General features: G+C 39.9%; 1 protein-coding gene across 4 annotated transcripts in view; it reads left to right on the top strand.

The window, feature by feature from the left end:
- Nucleotides 1-23,584, top strand: part of ERAP1 (endoplasmic reticulum aminopeptidase 1) — a 32,401-nt gene that overhangs the window by 7,204 nt on the left and 1,613 nt on the right. For all 4 annotated transcript variants that reach the window (XM_068535663.1, XM_068535664.1, XM_068535666.1 and 1 more), the window contains 16 exons: nucleotides 873-1,011; nucleotides 4,120-4,254; nucleotides 5,342-5,462; nucleotides 6,836-6,990; nucleotides 7,348-7,461; nucleotides 8,652-8,783; nucleotides 11,957-12,088; nucleotides 12,591-12,662; nucleotides 13,941-14,095; nucleotides 15,574-15,653; nucleotides 16,215-16,398; nucleotides 17,786-17,942; nucleotides 18,635-18,819; nucleotides 19,518-19,679; nucleotides 20,173-20,313; nucleotides 20,860-20,941. In XM_068535663.1, coding sequence (XP_068391764.1) covers nucleotides 873-1,011; nucleotides 4,120-4,254; nucleotides 5,342-5,462; nucleotides 6,836-6,990; nucleotides 7,348-7,461; nucleotides 8,652-8,783; nucleotides 11,957-12,088; nucleotides 12,591-12,662; nucleotides 13,941-14,095; nucleotides 15,574-15,653; nucleotides 16,215-16,398; nucleotides 17,786-17,942; nucleotides 18,635-18,819; nucleotides 19,518-19,679; nucleotides 20,173-20,313; nucleotides 20,860-20,941 — 2,146 coding nt within the window. The remainder of the gene's footprint in view (nucleotides 1-872; nucleotides 1,012-4,119; nucleotides 4,255-5,341; nucleotides 5,463-6,835; nucleotides 6,991-7,347; nucleotides 7,462-8,651; nucleotides 8,784-11,956; nucleotides 12,089-12,590; nucleotides 12,663-13,940; nucleotides 14,096-15,573; nucleotides 15,654-16,214; nucleotides 16,399-17,785; nucleotides 17,943-18,634; nucleotides 18,820-19,517; nucleotides 19,680-20,172; nucleotides 20,314-20,859; nucleotides 20,942-23,584) is intronic.

The raw sequence follows: 23,584 nt of genomic DNA, 5'->3' as shown, positions 1-23,584 counted from the left end.
GATACTACCAAAAAGAATTTTTAAAAAAGTAAAATATATCCTCATTATAGCCTCTAGAGATAACTACTGCTTCTATTTTAGGGGAATATCCTTTAGACTTTTTTCTGGATATGCATACACATTATTTTATGTAAATGGAGCCATGTTATATTTTCTGTTTCACGAGGGAGTTTTTTAATATTTTGAGGAGATGTATTTTACACGGATGACTATCCGTATACATCATTTTAACGACTTTATTAAAATGTATGTTTGTGTGTTGATTTATTTAACTAATCCCCGATGGGTGGAAATTAGGTTGTTTCCAACTTTTTGGCATCAGCAATAATTTGACAAGCATCTTCGTAAATCATTTCTTCAGAATAAATGCCTAGAAGTAAAATTGCTAAGTCAAAGGGTCAATAAACTTTTGATATCCCTTGCCATATTCCTCACTAATACTGTGTATTGGCAATCCTTTTAGAGCCAAAACGCCAACGGATTTTTCCCTTTAATTTATTACATCGATCATTAAGGAAGCTGTGCAGCTTTGGATGTGTTTATTGACTATTTGTAGGTTCTTCTTTTGTGAGTTGCTGATTTATGACCTCTGCCTGCTATTCCACTTGGTTGCTGGGTATAATTCTTACATATTTTTAAGAGCTCATTATCTGTTCAGGTTATTAACCTTTTGTCAAATACCTTTCAATCAATTTTCCTTGTTTTTTTTTGCTTGTCTTTTAGTTTATGATAGCTTTTGTCATATAAAATTTTTTTAATAGTGAGATTCATCAAGATTATGATAACTTTAGGAATTAAAAAATGATCACACACCTAACTGACAGTCCCTGGTGCTTCATGGTGTATTTTTATTTCCCTTGTCGTAATTTTAGGATACTTGCATCAACACAGTTTGAACCGACTGCAGCCAGAATGGCCTTTCCCTGCTTTGATGAACCTGCTTTCAAAGCGAGTTTTTCAATCAAGATCAGAAGGGAACCAAGACACCTCGCCATCTCCAACATGCCACTGGTGAGTCTAAACTCCTGTGTATCTACTCACAAGAAAAGTCCATTGATTCACTGTGATTTGTATTACCTCACTGACAGTTAACATTCAGGTTGCCTGTTTTGTTTGTTTTATTGTCTACAGATAGCTAACTTTTCTATTTCATTTCCAGCCTATGCTTTTGGTTCAAGTAACAATTTATTTATAGTCAAAGAAAAAAATTGTCCCTAAAAACATGCAAAATTTAGGTAAGAGTGACATTGCAGGTGCAGTGTTGATGGGAGGGAAACTTTATAGAGAATTCAGGTCAGGTTAACTGAGAGTGCCCTTCACAAAGCACTTTCACTTTTATTTTCTCATATGCTCTTTTAAAAGGATTTTAAAGGGAATGCTTTGTCGAATAAGGCCATGTTTCTATGATATAGTTATTTTCTATAATTTCTATATACTATATTACTAATATTAGCTATGCAATTTGTAACTATGGCACAAAGTTGATCAGATGGAAAAAGAAAAAAAAGTAATCTTTTAAGAATATTATGGTAGTAAAGGTAAGTCATGATAGCTATCTCAGTTCCCAGTTCCAAAGCAGATGTGGACAGTTTTCCCTCTGATTCTTATTTCTTTATTTTATTTTATTTTTTTTCTTTTCCATTATGGTTTATTACAGGATATTGAATATAGCTCCCTGTGCTATACAATAGGACCTTGCTGTTTAAATATTCTATATATAATAGTTTGCATCTGCTAGTCCAAAACACCTCTGACTTTTAAAAGTGGTGAGGAGAAGATGACCTCGCCAAATGAATAAAATTACTTAGTAAGTGCCGTTATCCTATGATTCTGGTAGCACTGGGAAAGCTTAAGCTGAGCTGTCATTCTACCCCCGATGCATACCAACTGCAGAAGCACACACACCCTTTGTTCAGAGAAGCTCACTGTGGATGAGACTCAGGGTGGAATAGCCTTTGCCCAGAGTCCAGAAGGGTATCATGCCTCATCCCTATGCTGACTGGGGGGGCATTAACTTTGCATGAAGGGACTCACAGAGCCACAAGCCAACCTCTAGTACAGTATTTCTCAACCTTTAGAACTCTATATTGCTCGCTGAATCCCTTAAGGATCCCTTAAAAGGGATTCTGACATTCCCTCCTAGAAGGCTGTATAAAAAGCAGACTTTCATGAATCCTTACCAGCCAAGAACTTTTGTGTCTCTCCCCACCGCATTTGTATATAGAAAGATAAGAAACAGTTATGCCATTTTCCTAATATAAATTTGAGATAGAGAAAATCCTTTTTCAAATTATAGTTCCCTCCCCAAATATGGTATTGCTCCCTGGGATGGGAGTGAGTTCTCTAATTAGAGAATTACAGCTTAAGGAGAAAAAAGGAACAGGGGTGGTTTGGAAATGAGGGACAGACTGACCCACTAAACAAGATTGGTGGAGATTTTGTAGGCGTGCAGGGGGAAGGCAAGAGCCCCAAGGCTCCACAAAGACGCTGGAGTCTAAATCCATGGACGTCCGGGACCCTCTTGTTGAGGATCAGAAAATCTAATGTAATCTTGCTCCTGGACGAGAAAGCTCTTCCCTTGGCAGAAATCTAACAGGGTGGCCTGAACTCAAGATGCAGACTTGGGGTTGAGGGGAAGGACAGTGGGGTCTCAAAGGATCTTCTTGGAGGCTAGAAAAGCAGATACACCTTTGGAACACCGAAGTGTTTGGGGCAGGAGTTAATCACATCTAAATTTCTATTCTTGGCATTGTGCTAATAATTAAAACAATGTCAAGAATAGAAATTATTGTTAGGGGTAGGTTGAAGGCATTTTAAAAACAAAGGTAATTTCGGGTCCTTCAAGAGTAAACCTAGGTTGGCTATCAGAGTTAGGGTTTGAATGACCAAAGGGTGACCAGCAGGCACCATAGCTTGTGGCTGGTGGGTACTAAAAAGAAGGATGAGGTGGGGCTTCCCTGGTGGCACAGTGGTTAAGAATCCGCCTGCCAGTGCAGGGGACACGGGTTCGAGCCCTGGTCCGGGAAGATCCCACATGCTGCGGAGCAACTAAGCCCGTGTGCCACAACTACTGAGCCTGCGCTCTAGAGCCCGTGAGCCACAACTACTGAAGCCCGCGTGCCACAGCTACTGAAACCCGCACACCTAGAGCCTGTGCTACGCAACAAGAGAAGCCACCGCAATGAGAAGCCCGCACACCGCAATAAAGAGTAGCCCCTGCTCGGCGCAACTAGAGAAAGCCCGTGTGTGGTAACAAAGACCCAACGCAGCCAAAAATGAATAAATAAATTAAAAAAAAAAAAAAAGAAGAAGGATAAGGGGGCAGAGAAACAGAGGTAGAAATAAGATTACAGGAAAAATGCATGTGTTAACATGGAATTTCTCATATTAGTTCTGGCTGGTCTTCTCTCCAGGGTCCTGCCCAGTGCTTTCTGTTGGCTGAGGCATTATACTTTCTTCTCTGGAAGCCGACATCTTAGCCTGTACCTTTATCACCCCAACCCTACTCTGCAAGGCTGCTCCCTGATTGCATTGAAAAACTGATTCCAATGAAGCAAATCAGAGTTTGGAGGAGGCTTTGCAGGGTCAGGCCCAGGCATGGGTTACTTTCAACTGTTTAGGAAAGTAGAAGCTCTTTTTAGGTTGTCCTCGGTGACCCCTATCAGACACTGCATTTCCAGATCATTCTCATACCTTGTATTTAAGTGAGCTACATCTTGGCAAAGCCAGAAATCTCAGTTTTGCTTTGTCTCACCCATGTTATCAATCCTCATGTGCCAAATATGAGTTAGTTTGTGATCATCTGGATTATTTAAAAGAAATTAAGTGATGATGGTTGTATAACTGTGAATATAATAAAAACCACTCAATTGTATACTTTAAAATGGTGAACTTTATGGTGTATGAATTATATCTCAATTAAAAAAGAAATGGAGTAGAATGGTTTGGCCTTGATGTCTAAATTATAATCAGATATCAGAAAGAGATATTTTAAAATAATTATACAAATGTCATGTCGTATACTTTCAGTATGTCTGAGAGTTAGGAAACTTCTCTTTATAAAATGTTTTCAATGTCTTGGGTAATTGTATTTGATGATTTCAGTTATTCTGATTTTAGGTTAAATCTGTGACTGTTGCTGAAGGACTCGTAGAAGACCATTTTGATGTGACTGTGAAGATGAGCACCTACCTGGTGGCCTTCATTGTTTCAGATTTTAAGTCTGTCAGCAAGATGACCAAAAGTGGCGTCAAGGTGAACCTGCGATTGTAACATAGGGTGACCAGCTTGTCCTAGCCTGCCTGAGACTGTCCTGGTTTTAAAACTGGAAGTCCTGCATCCTAGGAATCCCCTCAGTCTTGGGCAAACCAGTTGGTTGGTCATCCCGTTGTCTCAGATACTCATATTTACAGCGGGGTTCTAATAGCAAAAACATATGGTGAGGCCTGGCCTGGCCTGGGTCATGGTCCTGGCTCCACCACTAACTGACTTTCTGCTCCCTTTTGCCCTGCTCCCCTTGGAAGTTAGCTTATACTTCTTTAAAATGTGTAAGTTGGACTAGATCCTGCAATGGTTTCTAAGGTTGCTCCTGTGCATAACTTCATGCAGTTTGGAAGTGAATGTCACTGACTACCTGAGCGGGGGTTTCTAACCATGGGAAGGAAGTAAGATAGAGCAGTCTGCTTGGATTATTAAATGGCTCTGGGGAGAGCATTTGGGCCAGGGAATACTGGAGTACTAGAGAAAAAGATCTTGTTTCAAGGAGCACTTGCCACTTGGGGGTACCATTGTGTAGTGAACAACCTACTCAATTGTATGCTGTGGCTCTGAATGCAAATAAGATTTTTGGAGAGGAGGGATGGGACACTTTATTTGAAGTTACCTTATTTATTTAAATAGGGGTACATTTCCTATCAGGTTTCCCACCTTGGACAGGATTGGGACTTTGTCTCCTATCCCCTGAGTTCTTTAATGCCATGAAAACCCAAGCTCAAGTCCATCTGTACTGGGCCAGTGTCCTCAGGGCAAAAGCTGGCTGCAGTGCTCTGCTGACTTCTCAGGGTTCTACTGTCCCTTCATTTTTGGCAACTAAGTCGGCTTTACTTTTTCACTCTCTCATGTAAACATTTAAAAAGACATGTTTGTATTTGTTATCCAGCGTTTGTTGTAGTTTTCAGAAGGGGGGTTGATCAGGAACAGTCAGCATTAATATAAGAAATAGAACTTCCAACTGTCTTCCTTAATATTGGCAACCATATCCCACAATATGAAGCTGTTAACGTCAGTCTTCTAGAGAAGCCACTGTGGCATTTGGATAACTTTTGTATACCTTTCTCTTCAGGTTTCCGTATATGCTGTTCCAGACAAGATAAATCAGGCAGATTATGCACTGGATGCCGCGGTGACTCTTCTAGAATTTTATGAGGATTATTTCAGCATTCCATATCCCTTATCCAAACAAGGTATAGATTTGGCACAGATGTTACAAAGTGTGGCATTTACTGACCCCAGCAATAGATTATATCCTCCTAATTGGCATCTCCCTCCTCAGCTCGGCAGGCCCTCAAGTCATTAAAACCTGGCAGGCTCCTGAGGCACATGACATGGAGATAATTTTGCCTTCTGACTTTAAATTTTAATTTTTTAAAAATAAATTTATTTATTTATTTATTTTTGGCTGCGTTGGGTCTTTGTTGCTTGTGCAGGCTTTCTCTAGTTGCGGTGAGCGGGGGCTACTCCTCATTATGGTGCGCAGGTGTCTCATTGCGGTGGTTTCTCTTGTTGTGGAGCACAGGCTCTAGGTGTGCGGGCTTCAGTAGTTGTGGCTCGTGGGCTCTAGAGCACAGGCTCAGTAGTCGTGGTGCATGGGCTTAGCTGCTCCATGGCATGTGGGATCTTCCCAGACCAGGGCTTGAACCCGTGTCCCCTGCATTGGCAGTTGGATTCTTAACCACTGCGCCACCAGGGAAGTCCTTGCCTTCTGACTTTAAAGACAAGCACAACTACATTATTGGGCAGATAGCAAAGGACAGAGGCTGCATTTTTTTCATGATTGGCACACATTTGGTAGGAACAGAGTACTCAATGAATTTTTCGAATGAATTTGTTGATAGAGCATAAGAAAATCTGCACTTTCTTTCTTACATGAGCCCTTAAAACTACTGTGTGTTTGAGTTTTTAGGTGTATGGGAGTCTTGGGCATCCAAGGTCGAGTGGATTACTGAGACAATTGTTAAAATTGCCTAGTCCCCAAGCACCTTGTCAGAGAATTAGAAATGGAGTCAGGGGCTTCCCTGGTGGCGCAGTGGTTGAGAATCTGCCTGTCAGTGCAGGGGACACGGGTTCAAGCCCTGGTCTGGGAAGATCCCACATGCCACGGAGCAACTAGGCCCGTGAGCCACAACTACTGAGCCTGCGCGTCTGGAGCTTGTGCTCTGCAACAAGAGAGGCCGTGACAGTGAGAGGCCCACGCACTGCAATGAAGAGTGGCCCCCGCTTGCCGCAACTAGAGAAAGCCCTCGCACAGAAACGAAGACCCAACACAGCCAAAAATAAATAAATAAATAAATTAATTAATTAAAAAAAAAAAAAAAGAAATGGAGTCTGGAGATCTGAAACCCAAACCTGACTTTGTCTTGCAGCAGTAAAGTAACTCTGTATGAGTCACTGAGTCCTTTTTCTTTATTGTGAAAGGTTCTTCAGTCTAGAATAATCCATGATTCTGCGTGAGCCACATAGTTTTTCTTTGATCCCTACACCCATCCACTCTGAAAGTTAGTGTGTTTGGGCGACATGTAGCTTGAGATTGGTAAGACGTTTTTGTTTCCTTCCCAAGATCTTGCTGCTATTCCTGACTTTCAGTCTGGTGCTATGGAAAACTGGGGACTGACAACATACAGGGAATCTTCTCTACTGTTTGATGCTGAAAAGTCTTCTGCATCAAGTAAGCTTGGCATCACGATGACTGTGTCCCATGAACTCGCCCACCAGGTATATAAGCTCAATCACACTTTCAAAAAAATGTTAACTATATCTATATTGCTTTTCTTGGACATAGGCTATTCATACTGTTGTATGAATTCGACCAGTTCATTTTTACTATGTCTTTTTCCCCGGAAGAAAAAATTATTTCTTTAAAGCATTAGGTACCATGTTTTATAATACACATTGCAAAGTTTTTCTTTTTACTTTGAAAGAAATATTAGCTTTATAAATATGTTAACATTCATATACTGACCTTACACATATAAAATATATTTCCTTCTGAATGTCTGATGCTTATGGCCACATAGATAATCTAGTTTCCATAGAAATCTGTGAATAACCTGAGTAATGTTTTCCCTTCAGTGGTTTGGGAACCTCGTCACTATGGAATGGTGGAATGATCTTTGGCTAAATGAGGGATTTGCCAAGTTTATGGAGTTCGTGTCTGTCAGTGTGACTCATCCAGAACTGAAAGTTGTAAGTTGTATTTACTTACTTCTTTTTTTACATTTTAGATCAATCTGTTGTTTAATGTTGCTGGAAAATACTTACTGATGTTGGATTATGGAATTCATAGAAAGATTGATATCTTCCCTGGGAGTTTAAATATGAATCAGGTTTCCAAAATGCTAGTGGTCTTTAAAGATATATTGCAAAGGTTTATTTCCAAACTCAATTGCTTATTTCCAAATCTATGATTGTTATGAAGTTAGTATTAAATTTTGTCCTCCCTTAATATCAAAGAAATAGAAATAATGACAACCTGTCTGTTCCATATCACTTCCCCAACCTTCAGGTTGCTCACTGAAGAAGTATTAGGTACAGATTGCTGCTATTTCAATAGGGTCCTACTTGCCAAATGAAATGAGTTATGTTTAAGGTAATTATACATTTGATTGTATAAGAACCTAGACTCATGGGTCACAAACTTAATGCTTTGGAACCTCTACGTGTTGATTTTAAAAATCATGTGTTTAACTTGTTAAAATCAAATGCAGTAAAATTAAAAAGAAACTTTATTTAAAAACAATCCTTTATCATATTATAATCTTCATTTGTACATATTCATATCCCATTTTCATCTTCCAGTACACATAACTTATATGTAGCGATAATTATAATGTACATATAATTATTACACTACAGTGGATCATAAATATTTTCCTGTTTTCACATAGTCTTTAATAATAAAAATGATTACGTATGGATATTATTCTATTGGGTAATATGCCCTAATCAGGTTATAGTTGGGATTTGTTTTTCATTACTTTTTCTTTCACTACATGGTTTTAAAGCTAAATTTCTTTGCTTTAAAATAGTATAGATGATGATTGGAGATACTTAAATCACTGTACATTTTAGTTTCTCATTTTGGCACTGTTGGACTGTAGGCATAATGTTTTTCTTTTTAATAGGAAATTTTCTTTATTCTAAGGTGTTAAGTATTTAAAGAAAAATTTCGGTGTTGATCTAAGATCACTGTTTCTTGGCTGTTCTTTAGAAGATAGTAATTCTATTTAATTTTGTAAATTCTATAAATATGGAATAGGTTAAATTAGAAATTTAGAGTGTAAACCTATTATCCCAGGTCAGACCATCCTCATTTCGTATTTTTTTCAAGTAAATGTAAATCATTGGTGATGTTGTCTTTTCTTCTGTCTCAATAGGAAGATTATTTCTTTGATAAGTGTTTTAATGCTATGGAGGTAGATGCGTTAAACTCCTCACACCCTGTGTCCACACCTGTGGAGAATCCTGCTCAGATTCGGGAGATATTTGATGAAGTTTCTTATGAAAAGGTAAAAATGTATTATAAGGGTACATACACTTACAAATGTGGGGTGGAGAGGTTATAGACAGGGTTTTGGGGTGACTTTCCCTTCATAAGGACTAGCCCAGATTGAATTCCTTCTCTTCTCACCCACGCCGCCCAGAGTTAACTCTTAGGCCTAACTTGAAGTTTGGCTTAAAATCCTAGATTATATTGTGGTCAGTTCGTTTACTGTCTTAAGTTGAATATTCATGGCCTACAGAAGCTTTTTATTTATCCTTCAATAAATAGGTCTTGATCGAGCATCAACTTTGTACCAGGCAAAAGGCCCTGCCCTTGTATAGCTTTTGGTGCCTTCAGAAACAGTTGTCCTGCACAATGTGTTTAATAAAAGAATTGGAAATTGTTGCCAACATATAATAATTGGGAGATTTTATATAAAAATCCAGATTTCTGGCTTCTACTGGAGGGAAAAAGGATTCTGGTCATACCAGGCCTGTATTTCCCTTAGCAACATAGACTGGAGCTAAGTCATGGCTCCTTTATGAGATCAGAGTTCTGCTTTTCCACTTTCCCTTCCATTCCCAACCGTTTCTGTTATCCTCACCAAGGCAGAGAATGTGTCATTTATCATTATGCTTGGCTGTTTTATGTGTAGCAAATGGAAAAGTATTTCTTGTTTGCATGTTTCCATCAATAGTGCAGAGGAGATAAAAGCAGACATAAAACAGACGTATAAACACACACATAGATCAATGGAACAGAATAGAGCCCAGAAATCAACCCATGCATATATGGTTAATTTATGACAAAGGACCTGAGAATATACAATGGGGAATGGAGAGTCTCTTAAAAAAATGGTCATTTAGTTCTCCCAACACCACATGCAAAAGAATGAAACCGTACCACTATCTTACACCACTCACGAAAAAACTAACTTGAAATGAATTAAAGACTTAAATGTTAAGACTGGAAACCATAATACTCATAAAAACTGAGAGAAAAATCTTCTTGACATGGGTCTTAGCAGTGATTTTTTTGGTATATGACACCAAAAGTATAAAAGCATAAGCAAAGAAAGCAAAAACCAAGCGGGACTACATCAAATTAAAAGCCGTCTGCACAAAAAAACAACAAAATGAAAAGGCAACCTACTGAATGGGAGAAAGTACTTGCAAACCATATGCCTGACAAGGGGTAATATCCAAAATATATAAAGAACTCATACAACTCAATGACTAAAGAAAACAATCTGATTTTAAAAGGAGCAGAAGAACTGAATAGAAACTTTTCCAAAGACAAACAGATGGCCAACAGGTACATGATAAGGTGCTCAACATCACTAATCATTGGGGAAATGCAAATCAAAACACAACGAGACATCCCCTCACGCTGGTCAGAATGGCTCGTCTCATAAAGACAAATAGCAAGTGTTGGCAAGGATGTGGAGAAAAGGGAACCTTCGTGCACTGTGGTGGGAATGTAAATCGGTCCAGCCACTGTGGAGAACATTATGGAAAACAAGATATTAAAAAATAAAGCTATCATATCCAGCAATTCTACTTTTGGGTATTTATTCAAAGAAAACAAAAAACACTAGCTTAAAGAGTTATGTGCACTCCCACGTTCCAGGCAGCATTATTTACAATAGCCAAGATAATTGTTTCCATAAGTGACCATTCCACAGTGCAAAATTCAGCCATAAAAAAGGAAATCTTGGCACTTGGGACAACATGGGTGGATCTTGAGGGCATTATGCTAAGTGAGATAAGTCAGAAGGACAAATCCTGTATGATCTCACTTATATGTTAAATGTAAAGACAAACACACAAAAAATGAGCTCATAGATTGGTCGTTGCCAGGGGCGCGGGGTGGCGGTAGGTGAAATGGGTGAAGGAGGTCAAAAGGTACAAACTTCCAGGTTATAAAATACATCATAGGGATATAATGTACAGCATGGCGACTATAGTTAATAACATTGTATTGTGTATTCAGAAGTTGCTAAAAGTAGATCTTAAAAGTCCTCCTCACAAGAAAAAAATTTGTAACTGTGTAATGATGGATGTTAACAAGGTGTATTGTGGTGATCATTTTGCAATATATACAAGTATTGATTCATGTTGTACACCTGAAACTAATGTTATATGTCAATTATACCTCAAAAAAAACACCAGTCCTGTTGGCAGGAATATGCACACCATGTAGACATTCAGGGACCTGGGCTTTGCCTATCTAGTGACTGCATGATCCCCTAGAACCAGAGAGAGACTACTTCTGCCTAGGGGGGACCTAAGAAATTTTCCCAGAAAAGAAGATTTTGAGTCATGTCTTAAAGATGAATTGGCCTGTGCAGTGGAGGCTAACACAACGTTGTAAAGCAACCATACCCCAATAAAAATTAATTAAAAAAAAAAGATGAATTGGGGCTTTTCAGGAAGTAAAGGACATAGAAAGGGCTTTCTCGGAAGAGGGAATCATGATTTCTTAGGAAAAGAAGACTTGAAAGAGGGTGGTGTGTTGAGAGAGAGGGAAGGAGGAAGGAAGGAAGACTCCTTGGTGGTTAGTTGTATGCAAAGTTCAGGGGGAAACAAAGAACGTAAAAGAACATTTTTCTTATCCTTGGACTACTTCCCTCATTTGTCACCTGTCTGACCACTGGAGGCATTTGAGTTTGTGACCCATGATCTACAAGAATGGAAGTGGAGGGGAGAAGAGCTCTTATCACGGGAATGCAGAGTACTTAGGAATTCTCTTGCTCCCTTTCTCATTGTTCCTCTTGCCCTGCCAGTTGTCTTTGCTCAAGCCTGCCTGGGCTCCAAGATTCCTCACCTGTTACTCACCTTTGCTTCTACCCCTCCCCACTCCCGCCCCAGAGCGGCAGTAGGAGAGCAACGTGGTGTTTCAAGTCCAGTTTTAGTCTGTACGTTGTCCACTCACCTGTGAATAATGGAAGCTCGCAGATGATGGGGAGGCTTGGTTAGTGATAGAAAACAGTTCCAGGGGACTAAAAGCATGAACAGTCATGTTGATCCCCTGCCTCGACAGGTCCAGGTTTAACCCACGTTCTCTAATTGTTCCACGAATTGCTAGACACTAAAAAGGTTACTGTATCTGCATTTTAAAGAGTGACTCCAAAATAGTGTGAGGGTATATTAGATGGAGGCAAACTACAGCTAACAGTTATTTACGTTGTCTTTTCAGGGAGCCTGTATTCTGAATATGCTAAGGGATTATCTTGGTGCCGATGCATTTAAAAGTGGTATTGTAAAGTATCTGCAGAAGTATAGCTATAAAAACACAAAAAACGAGGACCTTTGGAATAGTATGGCAAGTGTGAGTATGTTTTGTGTATCTCTGTGTTTGGGATTGACAGGCTTATTATCTTTTTTTTTTTTTTAATAAATTTCTTTCTTTCTTTCTTTATTTTTGGCTGCTTTGGGTCTTCGTTGCTGCACACGGGCCTTCTCCAGTTGCAGCGAGCAGGGGCCACTCTTTGTTGCGGTGAGCGGGCTTCTCACTGCTGTGGCTTCTCTTGTTGCGGAGCACGGGCTCTAGGGCACACGGGCCCAGTAGTTGTGGCTCAAGGCCTCTAGAGCGCAGGCTCAGCAGTTGTGGCTCGCAGGCTTAGTTGCTCCGCGGCATGTGGGATCCTCCCGGACCAGGGCTCGAACCCGTGTCCCCTGCATTGGCAGGTGGATTCTTAACCACTGCGCCACCAGGAAAGCCCAGACCTGTTATCTTGTTTTGTTTTTGTTCTGCACCACATTAACCCCTCTGAGAAGAATCATGAGTGTTTTTTACAGAACTGAGTGATGTGTTTATTTCTGGTTTTTAGATTTGCCCTACAGATGGCACACAACGAATGGATGGATTTTGTTCTAGAGGTGAACATTCATCTTCATCTTCGGTAAGTTTTTACATCTGTACGTGTTCCCCCGAAGCACATTCTTCTACTCCGTTTTCTTTGAAGGATAGCTCTGTGCCGAACTTTCCGAGGTCCTTGACTATATCAGTCTCTCTATAGATAAGGCTGTGTTTAAACTATACCAGACTGACAGCCTTCCACAATTTTTCTTAAATATATCTACACAAGGGAGTTGTCCAGCCTTCTTTGGTAACACATCTCACTGATACTAATTTCTTCAGCTTCACTCTCTGTAAAGCAGTGGATTTATGACATGTTTCTGTGGTAGATCAGGACTGTATCCGTCAGGCCATGTCGATCGTTTCCATAGCTCTTCATTTGTGAAAAAACATATGATGGCAGTGAGCATTCTTGAGCACTTACTATGTGTCAGGCACGTTTGAAGCACTTATGTGTATTACCTGCTTTACTCTTCACAATAAGCCTATGAGCGAGTACTGTTATCCCTATTTTTACAGATGGGAATATGAAATCCAAAGGCATATGATTAGTAAATTGTGGAGTGGCGATTTGAATTTAGATCTAACTCATGTCTTTAACTGCTAAACTATAAAGAATTCATAACACCTGAATCACAAAACAGTCTGAGTCTCTGTCTATCTGGCCTTGTGGAGTATTTTCATAGGTAGCTGAGGGTGAGTCTGGAGATTCAACAGGATTTTATCCACCAGATTTTTATTTTCTTGGCTTTTTTGCTTTTAGAAACAGCTTTATTCAGTAGTTACTAGATGTGCCCTGTAGTACATTTTATCCTTTTATTAGCTCTTAAATATTTTTTGAAAACTTTTAGCATCAAAGAATAGATCCTTGTTTGAGTTCACGGCTATCTGTTAAGTGTGAGTCATGTCGGTGTTATCGCTTGGGAAGTACAGGCTCTTGATAGAACATGTTTTCCCCACCTTGCTTGTCTGAGAGCCAGCATCGTTATGTAGGTGTTGAACACGTGGCCACTTTCTGTCCCTTCTCCCCCTGCATTCATTCACACTCCTGCTTTGTGCCTGGTGCCAAGCCTAAGGTCTGCCCAGGAGAACCAGGCGTGGTACCTGTTCTCAAGACATCTATGTGTACAGGAAGAGAATGAAAAGTAAACAGTCAGTGCTTTAATGGGCATGCAGTGGCTGGAGACGGGGGGAAGGGAGCAGGGGAAGGGATGTGGAAGAGCTTCACTGGTTGCAACCCTATGAGCACAAGCTTGGGTTCTTTCTTTTCCTAGAGTTGGGTCCAAGTGGGTCACGCATCTGCCTTTTTCTTATACACCAGCACTGGCGACAGGAAGGCCTTGATGTGAAAACCATGATGAACACCTGGACGCTTCAGAAGGGCTTTCCCCTGATAACCATCACAGTGAGAGGGAGGAACGTACATGTGAAGCAAGAGCACTACGTGAAAGGTCCGGACGACGCCCCAGAAACTGGGTAACGTTCACAGAGAGAAACTCATTTTGTTGCCTAGGCAACATCTGTCTTGTAGGGTGAACCCTTATTTTTGAAATAGTGCCCTTATCTTTGTTGCTAAAATATTTTAATCAAATCTATATATCCTATGAATCTGACTTATACACCACCGTCTATTCAAAAGGATGAAGCTGATATATAATTATTTTAACATTCTCATGGTTTGTAGTTAGATATGATGGTAATTTCCAGTTACTGGCTTGAAATGAACTCCAGTATAAGCATTTGCCACTTAATTACAGTAGTGCCTGGCATTTGGGTTGGAGCTAAGGACATAAACATTTAGGTGATTTCTGGGAAATACAAGAGACTCCATTCTCTTCTTTGCAAGTCTGAGTTAGATCCCAGAACCTGTTTGTCAGCTTAACACTACAGAGGACATCACTGGAAATGAGACACTGCAACTTGACTGACCCTGGATGGACACTATTTAAAAAATTTTTTATTTTGAAATAATTTCAGACCTATGGAGAAAATATAAGGAGAGAGCAAAGAATTCCGTATATTCTTTGCCCAGATATGTGTTAACTCTTTACCACATTTGTTTTCTCTCTCTCCATATAACCTAAAATATCAAACAGTTCCAAAAAATATGATCTTTATTTCTTTCTATATATATATATGGCATATATATATTTTTTAACTGTTTGAAGGTAAGTTGGAGACATGATTTCCTCTTTACCCTGACATGCTTCAGTGTAGTATTTCCTAAAAAACAAGAGAATTCATTTATATAACCACAGTACCTTTATCAAAATTATGAAGTGAACTTCATAAATACTATTATCAAATGTATCAACCTTATTCAACTTTCCTCAGTGGTCCTAATAATATCTTTATAGCAAAAGAAAGAAACCTGGTTCAGGATTTTATATAGGATCACATTGTATTACTGTTCACATCTCTTTAATTCTTTTTTTCTGAAACAGTTGCTCAGTCTGTCTTTCTTGACCTTGATATTTTTGAAGGTAACAGGCTAGCTATTTTAGAGAATGTCCTTTAATTTGGGTTTTCTGCTGTTTCTTCACGATCAGATTCAGCTTATGCATCCTTGGCAGGAATTCCACAGAAGTGATGCTGTGTTCCGAGTATATGATTTAGAAGGCACATGCTGTCAATTTCTGCCATTACTAGTGGTCACATTTTTAAAGTTAGGCACCCTGAGATCCCTTTAGGCAATCACTGCGAAGGCTGTCAGGGCTCACTTGAGCCTAAATTCCTATCTCTATTCAAGGAGTCCAAGAAGAATGAATAGTGCCCAAGCTGGCCACTCCTACAAAGCTGGAAAATGGGCTGGGGATGTTTTGAGCTCTTGACTGTAGCAGTTTTGGGTACCATCCTTCTTTAAATGAGCCAGTGCCCGGAGCATGGTAGGTGATTTAAGAACTGCTTGTTGCAGTGAATCAGCAAATGAACAACTCCATCCTCCTTTCTTGTAGGTACCTGTGGCATGTCCCATTGACATTCATTACCAGCAACTCAGACTCAGTCCAGCGATTTTTGCTGAAGACAAGAACAGGTAATTTGTTGTGGAACTAACTAGCTTTCTTCAAGAAGGAACTGTGGAAATGTGTAGGATTTAGATAATAAGTTTCTTTGCTATTTATCTTGGTTAAAAAAAAGGATCAGGTCTGCCTTTATCTGAAGCAGATCTGTGACTCCATTTCTAGTGAAGAATATAGGTTTGAAAATACTGTCTGGTTGCAAAAGAAGAAGGACAGTATCTTGCCAGATAGGGATTAAAACAGTTGAGTTATGTAATGCTGAGGAGAAGAGATACTTGGGAAAATTTCCCCTTACTTTAACATTGCTGGATTATATCATATGGTCTGAAACATGGCATTCTTCTCATGGGTCTATAAATCTCACAAAATGAGTGTCTAAAACTAGTATTGGCTTTTGTCTATTGGGATGCTGTTTTCTGGTTTCTAAAAGGAATGTGTTCAATATGAAACTCATTTCAGTATTAAAATTGTTCAGTATTAAGCTCGCCTTTAATTTCCTTGTCCAGTCTCTGATCAGAAAAGTTTTCTCCAGTCAAGAGGGAAAATGGAGCTATGATTTATTTTATTTGCTCTAGATGTGCTCATCCTCCCAGAAGAGGTGGAATGGATCAAATTTAATGTTGGAATGAATGGCTATTACATCGTGCATTATGAGGATGATGGATGGGATTCTTTGACTGGCCTTTTAAAAGGAACACACACGGCAATCAGCAGTAGTGATCGGGCCAGTCTCATTAACAGTGCATTTCAGCTTGTCAGGTAATACAAGCTCCTCACAGTCTTGGTTTGTTTCTGCAAGCTGCTGTTATCATTCAGATCCTTGATTTCTAAAGATGAAAGTGATTGCTAATAAGAAGTTGAAAGGTGTTTTCTCCTAAGTTCTTCTAACAATTCAAGGTTGCTTTTAGTTTTAGGATTAACCTCTTATCTGCGTCCACTGAGTAAGGTAAAGTAAGGAATCTGTATTTTAATCTTTATCATTAACGACTCGGGTCAGACTGAGGCAAAAGTGTAGAAAACCAGGAGACCGACATCCTGGAGAAGCCCCTTGCCTGGTCCCTAAAGCCTAGTCGTGCAGCTTTTTCTGGCCCTGCTGTAACAGATCAGGTTTCTCCCCGCTGGGTCTCTGACAATCCTGAAGACTTCGTAGAAGACCAAGTGGCCCAGGCCCAAGTTGTCGGCATTACATCTCTCAGACTAAAGGAGAGAGATCCACATGCCCCACTCCCACCCCACCCAAACTGGATAGCTGAACTGCATAGCATCTTTATGGCTCATAAAATGTGGCCCAACCAGGTGACCTTTGAGTGGGTGAGGGTAGTGTTCACTCTTTTTTTTTTTTTTTTTGCCCCATAACATTGGCTTTTCAGGAAATGGTCCCCAAGCCTACAACTCAACCTTCTTCAATATTTAGGTAGAACTGAAGTCTAAGGGGAATCACCCAAGTGGGAGGGAATACTGTAATTCTCAGCCCCACGTGTCTCTGCTCTAAATGTCGTGGATTTCCTTTCCTGGGCCTCTTGAGGTGACAGAAAGCAGTGGGGAATAAAGATAGGGGTTGCTTATCTAGCCGTTTCTGCCCTGCCTAAATATTCCCTTCCATAGCGCATTACTGCTGACGTCATAGGGGATTTTGTGTTTATTTACGTGAGCGTGCACCCTACCACTGAGATGTTTAACACCAACCCTCTATAATGAAGAATTGATATCTATATTCAGTTTCTTTTTGAAATGGGGACGAGGATGTGTTGACTCCAGGGACTCATACTTGTGACTGAGTGGCAGTCTAGGTGAGGCTTCCTAAAGGATCTTTGATCAGATTTTCCATTTTTCTCTGCAAGTTCAGCACAGTCTGACGTTTCACAGAGGGACAGATGCTGACCTGTTCCCATTGCATCTTAACCACAACTCATAGAGCTAGTTAACCCTAGCTCTATTATTTGAGAAAGTTCCTTCACAGTGTAAACATGCCGCATGTTGTGATATATGTGACAGGAAAGATGTTAGTATAAAGGTCATTATTTATAAGGGAGCATTTATATCCAATTGAATATTTTGCTGGAAGGTTGTTCAAGTAACTTTTGAAACAAATAGTTGATTTCCTGGATTTTCTTTTAAACTGCTAACCCTGGTTTCTCTTGACCAGCATTGGAAAGCTATCCATTGAAAAAGCCTTGGATTTAAGCTTGTACTTGAAACATGAAACTGAAATCATGCCAGTGTTCCAAGGTTTGAATGAACTGATACCTATGTATAAGTTAATGGAGAAAAGAGATGTGAATGAAGTGGAAACTCAGTTCAAGGTAAAAGCCTGAAATAAGTTGAATAGTTTTTAGATAACTGGTTTGCTTTGGTGTAGGTGTGGAAAAGAGTTCTTATCATGGTGTATATTATATATATAATATATGTATCTTATATATATCTTGATATATTTTAAAGAAAATCACAATTACCTCAGTATTTAGGTTGACCAATGAAGACTTTGGTTTTATTTTGGCACTAAAAATAGGCATGGCACTGTTAGCTTCTGTTCTTAAGTTTCACAGATTTGTCATTCCCTCATTTGGCTAATTGTTTATGTCACTTTACTTCTGTATTGTGATGGTTGCTATTAAGATTTTCTGGGACTCAGGTACTTAAGCAAGAGGCACAAAATTGCTACTTTTGGCAAAATGTGATGACATCTTGTATAATTTGCTTTCAAAATTTAGTCATATCAACTGTCTCTTTTAGTTTGCTTTGAAAGTGGCAGTTCATCCTGATTTTAAGTAGTTAAGGATATATTTATAAAAGATTGTTACGCAAATCCTGAAATCATTCATCATTTCTTGCTTTTGACCCCTTTTATAATTAAATATAAACAACTGCATGGTTTTGGAAATATGAATTGGACTAAGCTTTAAAAAATAATCCCCATCCCCTGAGGGTGTATTGGATTATATAAACCACGAGATGACTGGGGACAGGACTGGTGACACGTGTGCCTTTCCCACAGGCCTTTCTCATCGGGCTGCTGAGGGACCTCATTGATAAGCAGACTTGGACGGATGAGGGCTCCATCTCAGAGCGAATGTTGCGGAGTCAGCTGCTCCTACTGGCCTGTGTGCGGAAGTACCAGCCCTGTGTGCAGAAGGCAGAAGGCTATTTCAGACGGTGGCAGGAAGCCAATGGGAATTTGAGGTCTGTTTTTATCGAACAACCAGTTTGTTCAGATAAGGGGTATCTTTTATTTTTTCCACCATCCTTGCTAAATGTTGGGAGAAAAAACAAGTATAGACAAGTCTCCCCTGCTGTCCTTTTTGGGAAAATAATTTTTTTTTTTTAGACTTATCTATGCATTGCTCAACTTTCTGTTTTAAGTTCCTGACAGGAGGCCGGGGGTTTGGTTAACGGGGAGGCGGGCGGCAGGGATTAAGTCCTTTTAGACTTGGGGCTTAAGTCCTATCCAGGAAATACTAAGCCAACAATATACATGCTTCTATTTATAGAGGTGCTTACAAACGGGTGGTCCTATTGGATTCCTGACTTTTGTTCATGGACTACATTTTAAGTCTAGTTTGAATTTCCTTCTTTTGACTTGAAAAGTGACCACCTATTGAGTCACTCAGCATCCTTAAAGTGTGTTAGAAATGTGGGTATTTATAGAAGTGGCATTTCACAATGTATTTTTGAGAAGGCTACTTAAAACCTAATTTCAGTTACTTTCTCTTGCTTCTTTCCTAAAGTGTTACTGAAGGAAAGAGGTTATTTTTGTTTATATTTCCAGGCATGCTTCTCTGATTGTGGGTCCAGTTTATCGTTTCATAATCTGTCTCTCTCGTGCATGCAAACGCACTGCCTTCATCTCAGCCTCTCCCCGGGTGTGTTCTTTTCCACAGCCTGCCCAGCGATGTGACCTTGGCAGTGTTTGCTGTAGGGGCCCAGAACCCAGAAGGATGGGATTTTCTTTATAGTAAATATCAATCGTCGTTGTCCAGTACTGAGAAAAACCAAATTGAACTTGCTCTCTGTATTACCCACAATAAAGAAAAGCTTCAGTGGTAAGTAATTCATTCATGTTCATGTAGCCAAGAGGAATTAAATTAGATCAGATCCTTCTGGCATCTGTTTTTGTCCTCTTGGCCAGGAGCTGCATTTCCTGCTGGGAACATTTATGCAAGAGGGCACGCATCTAATGTGTATGGTAAATAATTAGGGAGCAGCGGGTGTCAGGAAAAATATTTAAAGGAGTATGTATTTGTGTATCTTTAAAATAACACATTTAGAAATATACACCGGATATACCTATCTTAGCTACTTTTGTGAGCAAATGAGAGAATATATGAGAATTGGTGTTGCAAACACTATATAAATGTTAGTTTTTATTATTATGTAGCTATAGGGAGTTTCTCAGGGCTCTGGTAACCTATTTATCTTTTGTGTCTTTATTATTGGCAGATCGGCTTTTTTCTTTCCCAAATTATTTTATTAAAGTTGTTTGGAACTTTTTCAGGGCCTCTTTGTTGCTAACACTTCTTGTCTTAATCATTCTAGGCTACTAGAACAAAGTTTTAAGGGAGATACAATAAAAACTCAAGAGTTTCCAAGTATTCTTAGAGCTATCGGCAGAAACCCAGTGGGATATCCATTGGCCTGGCAGTTTCTGAGGGAAAATTGGAATAAACTTGTACAAAAGTAAGTAGCGCCAAAAATTGTGTTGTGACTGGCAAAAATTCCTAAATCTGGCTGTGTTTTAGCTATGTTTGTAAAATAACAGTGATTATCTAAAGGGATTCTTTTGACTGAAGAAAGGAAGTAGAGGTACTTAAAATATCCTTAGAAAATATGAAACGCTAATTCAGTGCTAGCTAATGGATCTGGATGGTCAAGTTTTTCATTCCATCTGGAATAATCTCTTCCCGCACCCCGTGACCTACCAGAAGCCACCTGCACGGTTCAGGCAAGTCTTCTGTTTAGTACTTCCGCTTGTTGCTTCTGCCCTAACTCTTGTAGCACCTACTACTTCTGTCATTTTCTTTTGGGTACTTAATCTTTTATTCAGCGGCTGGTGTGTTGATTTTTTACAACTAGATCTTAGCCCATTGGAGCAAAGGATCACGTCTTATCTTTTTCACGCCTAACCATTTTTTAGTTAATTGCTATCACATATATGAGGCACTTAAAAATACATGTCGAATGAACAAATACTTCACAATACATTTTGACAATTTCTATTTCTAGGTTTGAACTTGGCTCAAATTCCATAGCCTACATGGTAATGGGAACAACAAATCAATTCTCGACAAGAGCACGGCTTGAAGAGGTAAAAAAAAAATAAAAAGCTTTCTTTTTGAACTTCAGTGACAATTATCTAATAAATTATCTAGTAAATATGAGGTAGGCAAAGTACTTTAAGGGCCTGATGAGTTAGAAATGGATTTTGTCACTTGGTAAACGTTCTTTTTGGATGTGTGTTTTGTTCAGTGTGGTGTTTTTGACATGAGCAAAAATCAGTTACAAATAAACCATTGAAAACTGTGCCTCTTCCCAAACACGTTTAGAAGTCTTAGCTCTGCCATTAAAAATTTTAGGGCTTAAAAATTACTTTAGACGTTTAATCCCTGTTTAGGATGTTAAAAGTGATTATTGGAGGTTTAAGTGACTGAAGTGATCCTCTAGTTATTTTGAAAGAGGCAGGTCTGGAAGCTAGGTTCTCCAGTCTTCGAGCTCATGGCTTCCTATTACTTACTTATGAACCATCTACTTTCAGAAAGAATTCTAGGCAACTTATAAGGTCCATATATAAAATAACGCTAAAATAAGGAACAAAAAGCTGCATAATGTTCAGAAAGAGGAAATTGTATGAGGGATTTGTGGTGAGGATAATTTATTGCAGTTGTACCCTAAGTTTATCATAGCTTCCTAGCAGCCAAAGAAAGATGAGAAAAAAGTATGAATTATTGTCAGGTAAGAGAGAACCATGGAGCATACAAGTTTTCCACAAAAGCAGACTTTTCTCTCAGTCTTAAACTTTTGAGGAGTATGATGTATGGGTCATTTTGTTGCGGTGGCTTTTCTATAATAATATTCTCTATAGTAAAGCTGTAGAACAAATTTTACATGGTTTTAAAAATGGCGCAGTTAGATAAAAGCTGAGAGCCTAATATTCACTTTTTTAGGAGTGGTTCCATTGTGTAGTCTGGTTACACCATGATCTAGCTCGATGGAGAGTGCTTTGAAAATGGGAAAGAAATGTCACAACACTTTTCTCCAATTTTTCAGTAGCCTCCCCCAGGCTTGTAAAGTTAACTTGCACATAATAATTCAAGCTTGAATTCTAGTGAGGTCTACTGCAGAGATATTCTGTGTGATGACAGCAGAGCCAGCCATGGGCTGGGACCAGATAGACCAGGTCTGTAGCAACAAAACAGTTCATTCATTATCTTGTTCATTCATTTATTTTCTCATGAATTCATTCAAGACATATTACATTCTTACTCTACAGCAGGTGTGGTTTTAGGTTCCAGGGCTACAATGATGAACAGGATAGACAAAGCCCCTGCCCTCATAGAGCTTAAATTTTACTGGGGGAATCAGACAATTACAGACAGAGCAACTCATGTCAAGTAGTTACCTGCTCTGAAGATGAATAAGGCAAGGGAAGGAGAGCGAGTGACTGGGTAAGGGGATGGTGCTGTGTTCTGTGGGATGACTCGCGGACCTTTGAGGAGATGTTGAAGGAAATGCCGATATCTAGGTGGAGAGTGCTGTGTGCAGAGGAAACATCAGGTGCAAAAACCCTGCGGCAGGACATGTAAATGAAAGAGCCCGAGATGTTGTCCGAACGCAGAGTGTCCTACTGACATTTACAATGCAGAAGTCATCCTGAGCCCTTCCTTCCCCTCACATCGAGCTCATCCCAAGTCCTGTTGGCTCTGCTTCCGGCATCTACACCCCATCTGTGCAGTTCTCTGCTCTTACCCCGGCCAAGCCTTTCTCACCTCTTGTGTGGCCTATGGTGACAGCCTCCTAACTGGCCTCCCTCCTGCCACTTTGCCAATACCAAACCATCTTCCACCTTTAAAACGGAAAACCAACCCACGACTGACCCTTTCTTGAAACCCTGCCTGTCACTCTTGAAATCTCAAACCTCTCCTTCCCATGTGAATGAGATGGTCATTACCTGGCTCCTGTCCGCCTCTCCAGCCCTTTCTCACATGCTCCTGTGTTCACTCTCACCCACTCCAGCCCCTCAGCCTTCTCCTGCTCCTGGGCCACCAGGTGTTTCTCCTGCGCAAAGCCTCTGCACTTTCTTCTTCTTCTGCCTGGCTTGCTCTTTCCCCAACTTTAGACTGGAAAGGTTCATTTTATTCTTTAGAGGCCCCAGCTCAAATGTCACCTTGCCAGACCACTCTGTCGAAAGCAGGCCACCCCCTCCCCAGTTGCTATCATAGCCCTGGTTTATTTTCTCCACAGCAGTATAGAGTCAGCATAGTTCATTGCTTGTCTCCCCAGGCAGACTGTAAGCTTCATGAGGGTAGGGTGCTTGCCTGATTCATTGCCTCATCCTCAGTGTCTCGCACAGTAATTAAGCCAGAGAAGTGAATAAGTACCAGAGTAAATATTCATGAAGAAATGGATGAGGGTGAGTCCCTGGTACCTGCTGGGCTTTAGGTTCTGCACTTCACCCACATAACGACATCCTCACCAACGCTCTGCAGTGTCACAAATGAGGGATCCTAGTCCCAGAGAAGTTAATCATTTACTCACCAACTAGTAGCATAAATCTGGTTTTCTACCCATATGCACAGAAAATATTCTCAAGGAGGCAGGTTTGAATCAAATACGTACTCAGTTGAGATGCTGTATTTCCCAAGGCAGATGAAGATAGGAGTGATAAATTTGGGTCAGGAAAAGTAGAAGGGCAGGCAGGGGTTAACAGCTGGCTTTGTTAGAGCTCTTGCAG

This window comes from Eschrichtius robustus, chromosome 2 (assembly GCF_028021215.1).
Source record: "Eschrichtius robustus isolate mEscRob2 chromosome 2, mEscRob2.pri, whole genome shotgun sequence".
Classification (NCBI taxonomy): Eukaryota; Metazoa; Chordata; class Mammalia; order Artiodactyla; family Eschrichtiidae; genus Eschrichtius; species Eschrichtius robustus.
Note: the sequence above shows the minus strand (reverse complement) of the source record. Positions and strands in the feature narration are given on the sequence as shown.